This window comes from Myxocyprinus asiaticus, chromosome 30 (genome assembly GCF_019703515.2).
Source record: "Myxocyprinus asiaticus isolate MX2 ecotype Aquarium Trade chromosome 30, UBuf_Myxa_2, whole genome shotgun sequence".
Lineage (NCBI taxonomy): Eukaryota > Metazoa > Chordata > Actinopteri > Cypriniformes > Catostomidae > Myxocyprinus > Myxocyprinus asiaticus.
In genome coordinates, this window is record NC_059373.1 from 43,972,039 (window position 1) to 43,983,278 (window position 11,240).

General features: G+C 34.9%; 1 protein-coding gene across 1 annotated transcript; it reads right to left on the reverse strand.

Annotated features, from left to right (window-relative positions):
* Positions 1 to 526: 526 nt before the first annotated feature.
* ppt2b (palmitoyl-protein thioesterase 2b) lies at positions 527 to 10,902 on the reverse strand. The gene is made up of 8 exons (XM_051663802.1): positions 10,606 to 10,902; positions 8,414 to 8,567; positions 7,682 to 7,777; positions 7,401 to 7,508; positions 5,830 to 5,913; positions 4,912 to 4,996; positions 4,765 to 4,819; positions 527 to 1,641 (listed from the first exon to the last, which is right to left on the reverse strand). Exons 1-8 carry the CDS (start codon positions 10,741 to 10,743, stop codon positions 1,498 to 1,500), a joined length of 864 nt encoding a protein of 287 aa, XP_051519762.1. The 5' UTR covers positions 10,744 to 10,902; the 3' UTR covers positions 527 to 1,497.
* Between the last annotated feature and the right edge of the window lie 338 nt (positions 10,903 to 11,240).

Consider the following 11,240-nt stretch of genomic DNA (forward strand, 5'->3'; position numbering starts at 1 on the left):
GAGAGACAGACCAGAGCCTACATGTCTGTTAACAGAGAACGAGTGTTTTTGATTTAAGCTGAAAAGCAGACTTTGTGTTATATGTAATGATAAAGACTGTCCTTGAACCTGTCGTTGTCTCCTGTCTCCTCCACTGCCCACAAACTCAATCCTATCACAATGTTCTTTGATTGTAATCTTGTCCAACCATCTTGGAGATTTCAGTCTCTTTATTCAAGTAGATAGAAGCTGTACTTTTATCCCACTTGTAAAAGATAGCGTATACTCATCTTCTGGAACTTGTTTTTAATCAAGATAAAGCCTGCATGGCAACATTCAACAAGGGACATAGTGCTGTTAAAAACATAAGCAAGCTTTTAGAGTAAAATGTCCATTTCATGTAAACAGTAAAGCACATAGATATACAGCTTAATTCTTTTTTATTATTGTTTCAAAATCTCTATCTGGATCTAATATGATGTTACATGTTTAGCATGGTGCTAGTATGAGTGAAAAATATTCAACAAAGTCAGTTTTAACAGGAAAGTGTAGTTCAACAGTTAAAACATCTCTCACACAGTTTCTTTATTCAAAACTACAATGGTAAACCTTCCTTTATAAAATACATAAAACAGGCCAGAACATTAAAATACACATAACACTGCCATGATATTAATAAATACAACAAAATAGGTTTTGTACATCTTCATAACTCACAGGTTCATTTCATCTGAATGCATTTGAATCACATTGTGCTTACAATTCTCAAACACATCTGGGTAATAATTCCATAACTATGTGAGTACTTGAACATAACACCTTTTCCTATTTTCTATTACCATAAAACAGTACAAATAATCTTAAATATCTGAACACAAACACTTAACAACTGAGATGAATTAGCTTTTCAGAGGCGAAACCCTCCATGGCCTTTCCCTTATAATAAAGTAAAACAAGCAATTTTTGGCCTGAGGCTCACAGGATGTGAAATGAGAGGTTATGTTACATACACTGCAAATGCTAATATAGCACTTCCATGAATTCCCTTTCCATTTAATCTCTTATCCCTTTTTAACCCTTTAACGCATTCCTTTCCTTCTCGTAGCATCTGTTACTACAATACAGTGTATCATGGCACTTGCATTTTAGACAATCAAGGACAGACTAAAACACATGTAAGGCATGTTACTGTAGCAGTCCTCAAATTACATTACATTTAAAGCAAAAAAAGAGACACAAAAAAAACAGATCCAAACCTTTTTTTAGCAAGATGAGAAAATGATCTCTCAGGCACAGATGGTTATTACTTAGATTTAGTGTTTGTGTCTATTTTTTTATACATACATCTATATCCTAACATGTTTTCAAAACTGAGTTTGTTTCCAAAGGCTAGAGGTATTCAATGGGCACTAACACAGTAATATGTTTTGTGATTCTCTGCATTAGCATAATGTAAGAAAATGTACAAGACTGTATAAATGAATATAAAAAGAGATGTTTTATGGAGTGTGTCTGTCTCTATGTAAGCCACTTCTCAATGCAGTTTTTGTACACGGTTTCATTGGAGTGCCAGAAGACATGTGCAACACCTGCCATTGAACAAAAAGCCACATCACCTCGAGCGTACAGCGTCTTGAGACCAAACGAGTCCATCAAAAACACCTGAAAAACATCAAAAATAAGGAAAATACAATGAATATGAGAAAAAAACAATACACACGAGAAGATGTGCAATATTGTGAATACAGTCACTGCTGAAGGTATGTTGAGTGTGTTATTGCTTTTACAAAACAATTACTACATCAAGAACATACATTTTCATTAAAACATTATTTTATTAAGCAAGTTCATGAAATGACATCCTTCCACATGATATAATTTTTGACATCTAAACTAAAGGTTAATAGTTGTTAAACTATGGGTGCTGCTGCTGCACAGTGATGTGTTGAACAGGTGTTTCACATCACAGCTGTTACTGTAACATGTTTGTTTTTTTTTAAACATGATTGGAATGTTGTATTGACCAATCAGCATCCAGGACCGGAACTATCCTTTTTTAATTAAAATGGTAACACTTTACCTTAACGTTCCTTTTGTTAAGGAATAGTAAAGGGATTCACTGATGACTAATAAGCCATTTACAAATGCATTACGAATCAGCGGCACTCGGCTTCATGCAATACTTGCCAAATAGTGAGCCATTTTATCTCACATGTTATATAAATGCTTTATAACACTTATTCAACATCAGTAACTAATGAATATGTACCTTAATATATAACTCCAGTTCCTAAAAAGTTGGGATGGTATGAAAAATGCCAACAAAAACAAAAAGGAGTGATATGTAAATTCTATTCACCGTGTGCTATATTGAAAGCACTACAACACTTTTTTTTAATGTTTTACCTTGTGAATTTTTGTATACAAATATTATAAATAAACACTAATTTCAAATCAAATGATTGCAATACACTCAAATAAAAGTTTTTTTTTACCACTGTGTAAGATCACCATTTCCTCTAATAACACTTAAGTGTTTGGGCATTTTAAGTTTATGTTTAGCATGCAGAATTTCCCCCATACATCCATTATGGAGGTCTTCAGCTGCGCAATTGCAATTTGATGTTGTCCTGCTGGAAAATGCAGGTACGTCCCTGGAAAAGATGGTGCTGGATTGCAGCATATGTTGCTCCAAAATGTGCACATATCTGTCTCTATTAATGGTGCCTTCACAGATGTGCGAGTTACCCATGCCATGGGGCACTGACACACCCCTGGCCCATACAGACACTGGCTTTTGAACCTGATGCTGATAACTGTCATGACCTCGGTCTGACAGCCTTCTGCTTCCTGTTATCTGTCAGTGTGTTTGTATCTGTTTTGTGTTTGAGTGCATGGCTCTGTTTGTGTTTTTGTCTGCCATGCGCTCTTCTGACCCTGCCCGCTTGTTTCCCCTTGCCACGCATCCTCGTTTAGTCCTTGTCAGGTTGACTGTCTGTACATGTCCCTCGTGTCTCCCTCTATATATTGTACCTTCTTCCCTTGTGTTGTCGAATCTTTTGTGAGTTGATTATGTTTGTAAGGTTAGTTAAGTCTGTCAGTTGGTCTGTCAGTTCCTTTATATATCCCGTTCCTGTTTTTTATTCAGTCCTTGTTATCTTTGTTAATGTTTATATTAGTCTGTTTTCTCTCCCCCTTAAGGGTTTTATGTTCACTTTGTTTGTTTTGTTTTAATAAAGTTTTTGTGTTCACTCATTCCTGCGATTGGGTCCTCCTTTCTGCTAGCACTCATGACAGATAACAGCTTGGATGGTCCTTTTCCTCTTTGGCCCAGAGAACATGATGTTTTTTTTTCCCAAAAACTATTTGAAATGTGGACTTGTCAGACCACAAAATACGATTCCACTGTTCTACTTTCCATCTCAGATGCGACCGAGCCCACAGAAGTTGGCAGCGCTTCTGGACAGTGTTGATGTATGGCTTCTCCTTTGCATAGTTAAGTCTTAACTTGCATCTGTGAATGCAGCGGCGAGTGGTGTTGACTAACAAAGGTTTACTAAAGTTATCCCAAGCCCATGTTCATGATATCCATTACAGATTAATGATGTTTTTTAAGTCAGTGACGTCTGAGGGATCAGAGATCATGCGCATTCAGAAATGGTTTTCATCTTGCCCTTTACGCACTGAGATTTAACCAGATTCCTTGAATCTTTTAACTATATTGTGCACTGTAGAGGGCGAAATGCCCAAAATCCTTCTAATTTGTCTTTGGGGAACATTGTTCTCAAAGCGCTGGATTATTTGCTGAAGCATCTGTTGGCAAATTGACAAGTCTCGAAAGATCCTTGCTCTTGAAGGACTAGGCTTTTTTTTGGAGTCTCCTTAAATACTATGACATGACTGCCTCACCTGTTTAACATTTCCTTTTTCACATATCCTTGTTATTTCAACTTATCAGATTGTTATTAGTCTTAAATTTCCCCTGTCTTAACTTTTTGAAATGTGCTGCAGACATCAGTTTCAGAAAGAAAAAAAAAACTTGTATCTTCAAAAAGCAATGCGATTGCTTAGGTAAAACCTTTTCTTTACTCTGTATTTGTTTGAAAACAAGTCAAAGTACAATCACTCCTTTTTATTTTTATTGCCATTGTGCATACTGTCCCAACTTTTTGAAATTGGGGTTGTAAAGTGGACACATATGAAGCATTTATTTAGGAGTTGCCAACATTAAAAACCTATGTACATAAAGATCAGTAAGGTTTAATGGTCATCAGGCTTTATTTTATGATATCTGCTGTGAGTGATCATGAAGTGTTGAAAAGTGTTTTTGTAGAGGACTTTAGGTAACTAGGACTAGTTTAAACCATTATTTTGACATCAACATGACAAGAAAGTGACAACACAAGTGAGTCAAGATATTACAGTCATGAATATAAACAGAAAATGTCCTAATCCCTCCTTTTAATCTCACTATAATAGTCTATTTTGCTGCATTGAATGTAAGTACGAATAAGTGTGTTTAATAAGATTTATAACATGTAAGTTAGATCGACTCACTATTTGGCAAGAATTGCATAAGTTATTTTTAATTATGTTTTTATAAACACATACCAATCATTTATAATGCATTTGTCAATGGCTTATTGGCCTTTATAAACACTTAAAGGGAACATTAATGTAAAGTGTTTACCATTAAAATTACAACAACAAAAAAATTACACTGTTTAAGTTTTCTTTTCATATTATATGAACATTGCAAAATAGATAAACTGAAAGTCTACTTACTTTCTGGTTTTTCATCTCAACAACAGTTTCATTACCATCATAGAAACCAAACTGGCTGAAAAGCAAGACAAAATTACAGTAGATGACTATAACGTTAAAGATATTGAGAATCCAAGTACAATATTTTTAAAAAAGCATTCGTCTAACCTGGACTGCCATGGTGTGATGACTCCATCATCCGGGCCACCAATCAGCACCAGCTTCTTAATGCGAAGAAAGTTTTGTTTCCAAACTGTGTGAGGATATTTTATATGAGCGGACTAGCAAAAATAAACATTGATTTCAAACAGCTTTCCAAATACACCCCCATCTTCTGTTGATCAAACAAACAGATAGTACCGCCCCCAACTCACACCATTGGTCGAATCAATGTTGTTGGGCCGGACTGGACGGGTCGCTCAAAACAAAGGATTTTTCATAGCGCCAAAGAGACACAGAGTTTACAGTTTTCAAGAAAATTAAACTTCAAATGGCTTACTTATAGCTGTCTCAGCATATTTAGCTGGGATCATAGGAGAAAGTATTTAAAGTTACACACTTAAGCTTTAATAAGAGAAGAAATCGTTTTTACATTTAATTTCAATTGTAAAGACAAAATAACACATGACATAATAAATAACTACAACATTCTCTACTGCTTCTGGTCTTATTTCTAAACAAATTTGTGTTACATGATCTTCCCCCTATATTTTTTTAACAGTTAACTGCTGAACTAGAGGATGCCACATTAGACTTTTATTTTGACCTTTTCTCCTTCTTGATGTGGCTTTAAAAGTTAGGTCTCAGTGGATTAATGTACTCCATCCATTTTGCCAACAGGTGGAAAAATAAATGTGTCTGTACTTTGTCAAGTCATCAATTTCAAGTGACTTTGGCTGCAGCCACTTTCTGCTCAGTTTTTTTACATTCTATCAATAATATTCTCATGTAATGTGAAGAAGATAATGCACCACAAATCACAGTCAAAACAGGAAGCAAGCTCCGCCAATTGACTCAAAATCATACTTACAATCTACATACGTTTTACATGCTGGAATTTCTAATCCAGGCATGCTGTTGTCTTACCGGTTGTGTTGGGATTTGCTCTTTCACTGTTCAGTAAGGCCAGATAGTCACTGCTGTTGATGTACATGTCTCTGTGATGAGGGTCTGAGAAAATACACTGCCACATCACTGAATGTTTCAACATACACTGGAATTTCTGAACATGCCAACATCACTTGAAGAAAGAAACACCCACATAAGAACGGTTGTGATGATACTGGATATGAATGTCCAGCTCTTAATGAAGGTAAACTGACATTGACTCAGTTCTGTAAGGTTCTATATCCAGCCCTGGGCCAGACTGGACGTCACTGTTTTGTCAAATGTCAATGTATTCATTCAAACCACATGTGGAGGACACCAAATACCATGTGAAAATACCGTTTTTATCCGCAATTGAAATAAATATTTCTATCATCATTTCCTCAGGACATTCCCATAAGAGAAATTCTGCACACTGTGCTCTACGCTCTTTTCCATGCAATTAACAGAACGGGACTAAAGCTTCCAAACTTCAGAAAGCATGCAAAAGCTTCACAGTATTATAATTAAAGGAGTCCATACAACTCAATGGCTATATGTCAAGTCTTCTGAAGCCATCCATAACTTTTTGCAATGAGGAAAGGGAAATTAAGTCATTATTCACTAAAAATCTTGGCATCCACCCTTTGACACATGAGAGAAGTACAAATTTGTGAGTGATGACACAATTTTCATTTTTAGGACTGGGAGAACTATATCTTTAATGAATTAATGTATTCGTATTTTGCTGTTGATGAATGCATTTATATCTAGGATAAACTTAGTTTGTTGAATTTACTATTAATTTAACACTATTAATAATAAAGTTTATTCAACAAAAATACTGATTTGGTGCCAGTATAGGCAGTGTTTTTGCCCTTTCGTGAACTGTTGTGCTGACAGTGATTAATCGACAGTCAATTCACTTAATCAACTAAATTATAAATGACAGTTAGTCCAAGGGACGGGATAATATATTGAATTTTGAAATACAATATTTCATGTACAATTTCATCATATAATATTAATTGATAGAATGTAATATTTTTTATATTTTTAAAAAGTTTAAATGTTATTATAACAATGACAAACTAAAATAAATATACACTTTCACATAATTTTCCAGGACAGGTTCTGTTCAGTTCTATTGCTTGTTCTGCACCTGATCAGTCTGAATGTAGCCCACAATATTTGAAGGTTTATGAGAAAGGTAATTGAGAAACTCTTATTATTTAAATATCGAGCATTTATACTGTGTATTAAAAAACTTTATTTTGATGAGAAATTATAATGTGCACTTTGCTCAAACATTTTTTTTTTTTTTTAATAAACAATTTTCGGTCATAATTTTCATTTAAGTGTTATTATATCGAATCAAGATAAAACTGAATAGTGAACCTCATATCGTACATCGAACCAAATCGTGAGAACTATATTGTCCCATCCCTGGTTAGTCCACTGTCGATTAATCATTAACATCCCTAGCGGAGTTTAACAATCTGACCTCTCCCTGAGCTCTCTTGATTCTAAGAATGAATGAGTTTTGTGTTTTACTCTTATTCAATACTCACCGTTCCAGTAGTTACAGATGGAGATTTTCTGACCCACTGAAGTGTAGCACACGTGAAACAGATTCGATTTGACAAACTGTGGGAACAGGTACTTCAGGTAATCTGTGTCTGAAACAAAAGAGCAAAACCTTCAATGTGGACTAAATCATCAACTCTCAACACTTCCAGAGAGGAAGTCCAAATTCCCTTTAATGAATTCACATGACATTTCAACAGGTCTGTTAATGTGTTCCTCAGCACAACTAGATCTGTTTACCAGCTAAACCACTGAAGTGCATTACCTCCATACTGTCCCGCCTGTGGTGAAGAGAGCGATATGAAAGAGTGCACATTATGGTCTGGAAGTGTGGACAGAATTCCTCGACATACCAGGCCACCTGCAGCACACACAGACAGATGTCCTTGTGTTAATGTTTACAAATTCAAAGTGACATGTGAAAGAAAACTCAGACAAGTATATGCTAAAATGAGCACAGTGTTATCAAGAATAAATAGTAAATGAAAACTGAACTATATACACATGCATTATTCACTTGAGAAATGCAGCGGTCCGTGATCTTTTAAATGTCTAGATTTAGAAGATAATCATGCAGGGCAAAATACTTTTGAAATAGGTGAATGAACGTTTGTGTAAATGTATAAAAATAATATATATATATATATATAGTATTGACAAACACTGTCCCCCTAATTTATCATCACTGAAATGTAAAAAAATTAAAAAATCTCAATCATTTTGATTCAGACAACAGTAATAAGAATGAAATCACTATTGAGAATAATGGGGAAAAAATAAAATAAAAAATATTACAGTGATGACGGGTTTACAGTTTAACATTGTCATGAAAATAAGGTCACAAACAATGGAAAAAATCTTTATGATCTTTAAAAGAAAGGTGTCATTTTCTTAACGCGAATCATAATTTTGTATATTTTCTAATGATTCTGGGGACTTGTTTTCGTGAGATTAACCCATCAAACAGTTCTCTTGTGTACAGATCTAACACACAGACCTTGCGAGTAACAGATGAGGTGGACGCCGTCAGCTGCGTTTTGCATGATGGGATATATGGCCAGAGTGAAGCCCTCCACCTGCTTCCAGAGTGGCTGCAGACTGGCACTGCGGTCAAACAGATCGATGACTGACACATTAGTGCCTGGGTGAGACTGAGACATCACGAGAAAAGAGAGACGTGCAGAGAAAAAACACATCAGTTCCTCAAGAACACACATTCACATGATGCTGTCCTCTGCATTTACTGCATCAGATGAATGTTTGTTTATAATGTGTAATTTCCAGTTCCTTCAGTTCTGAAATCCCCATCACACCCCTGATGAGAAACTACAGTAGCAAAACAGCTTTCATGTGACATCAGGCACCTGACCAAGGTATTTTCCAGGGAAGGTTAGAGGAATTTCCAGCCTGTACCAGCATATTGTAATAGGGCTGCATGATTATGACAGAAATCATAACTGTCGATTATTTCTCTTGATTTTGTAATTACAATTAAATCACATTTACATACAGTAACACTTTACAATAAGGTTCCATTTGTTAACATTAGTTAGCAACATTAGTTAACATGAACTAACAATGAACAATTGTATTTTTATTAACTAACATTAACTGAGAAGAATAAATGCTGTAACAAATATATTGTTCATTGTTTGTTCATCATATCTAATGCATTATTTGTTAACAAACAGAACCTTATTGTAAAGTGTTACCATAAATATATATTTTGTTTAGGGCAACACATTCAAAAAAGCTGAGAAGTGTCAGACTGACAGCACTAAACTCACTCTTCAGGACAGTCTGTAACTGACAGACAAATGGAGTCTGTGGGTGCAGATTTCCGTAGAATTATGACAAGCATCATTTACAAATTTCCACACATTCTCTGCCCCTTGTGTGTTTGTTTATTCAACATTTCGGCTAATTTGATAATACCTTCCACAGCAATCTCAACGCAATTTACCAATTTGCATTTCACGCAATTTACCATGTTTACATTCATTCCGCCAAATTATAAAGATTTTCTGACAAAATCAGCACAGAAAATGCCAAAAAAGTCAAGAGTGTGTCTGTACCCAGACTAATCTAAAAACTCTGCTTCATGTCTCTGATTAGTGACAATGCTCAATGTTGCAAAAACAAATTGTAAATATAAAATGTAGACACAACTGGAGTATATTTTAAAGGAATTCTGCAGTTGACACATTTTAGGATTAGTTCATTTTTAATAATTGTGCAGTCCTACATTGTACAATGCATTTCATTTACATATCAGACAGTTTCATTAAAGCTGAAGTGTGTAACTGTTTCTGTGTTAAAACACTTTCTCCTATCCCCGCTTAATATGCAGAGACAACAAGTAAGCCATTCTGTGAGCATTCTTTCTCTCTGGCGTTTTGAAAATTCCTTTCTGGACTATCTCCTTGTTTGACCAACGGTAGACAGGGGGCGTATTCAGAAAGCTGTTTTAAAAACAAATATTTTATTTATTTATTTATTTTTGCAATCCATTTTGTGGCTCAGAAATGACATTCATCAGCTTTAATTTTTAATTTTTTTATTCACTTAGTTTGTGTTTCTTTCATAAAATGTATGTATAAATACCAAACAAAACATTTTTTTTATATAAATGAAATTTTTAATAAAGAAAATTAAGCCTACATTTAGGACAATTATATTTTTTTCACATTTTGTTTTCAATGATGATACTCATAACCGTAACAAACAGTGCAAAGAAGCTGTTGTACATTTTTTCTTCATTAAATCAGCGAAATGAAAGGCAGTACTAAGTAGGTCTATAAATGCTTTACAGTTTATTTTTTCTCCCATTGCATTAATGAGAATTTGAGGTGTAAAATGTGCGTAAATGTCACGATGTAAAACATCTTAATGGCCCTAATAATAAGGCTTCAAATTTCTACATGTAAAACATAATTTCTTATTTGTTTCTTTTCATTTTGGAGTAAATCATGACCGGGACTTTTTTCTTTTTCTTTCACAGTTTCGTGAGAATCAGCCAAATATCAAAATTTACAGACACTCTCAAGTCTCATTATCAACACTTTTTATAAGGGTTATTGATATGTCTCATGAGAGTCATTGTGCGCTTATTGACCCTGTGTAAATGTACAGGTGTGATAGACTTTATAACAGAGTGAACAGAAGCTGACAGCTGTCTGAGATTAATACCTGCTTGATGAATCTGTGCAGGTTGATAAAGTCTGTAGAACTGTCGAAGAGCCCGTGAACAACGATCACCGGTTTGTACGCGACACACACACGCAACACACACACTGCGAGCAGAGACCACACACACACACCCTTCATTATAATAATAACACAAATACTGATAAAACTAAGATTAAAATATAACGGTAAAAACAAAACAATAAAATCAACAGTAATACGTTATTTCACACGCAGCTGCTCCGCGCGCTCCGCTGCATCGAACATATTTATCAGCATCTGTTTGTGTTGCTTCCGGTTAGTGCATCAACATCAACAACCTTCACTACGTCACATCCGGTTAGACTTTTAAATAAAACTGCCATTTGAAAATCACTAGGAAATTCCTGAGGAATTATAACTGTATTGTTTTTAAATTGGGATGCTGGATTGGATACGATGGATTATAAATATAAATCTTAAAGTGTAAACCATGTGGTCAATTTTATACGCACATATTGCAAGGCTACTGCTTCAAAACCCAACTTTTAGCTTTTGTGCTTTGATTTTAAAATGAATAAAGCTCCATGTGCTCTCTGGCTTTAATTTAAACAAGAAAGCGATCAAAACATCTCTTTTACTGAAAATACTGAAAACGA

Coding starts and splice junctions, on each gene's coding strand:
- ppt2b (XM_051663802.1), bottom strand. CDS start 10,743: ATGAAGGGTGTGTGTGTGTGGTCTCTGCTCGCAGTGTGTGTGTTGCGT. Junction 8,568..10,605: donor TGCACAGATTCATCAAGCAG/GTATTAATCTCA, acceptor GTGATGTCTCAG/TCTCACCCAGGCACTAATGT. Junction 7,778..8,413: donor CCTCATCTGTTACTCGCAAG/GTCTGTGTGTTA, acceptor TGTGTGCTGCAG/GTGGCCTGGTATGTCGAGGA.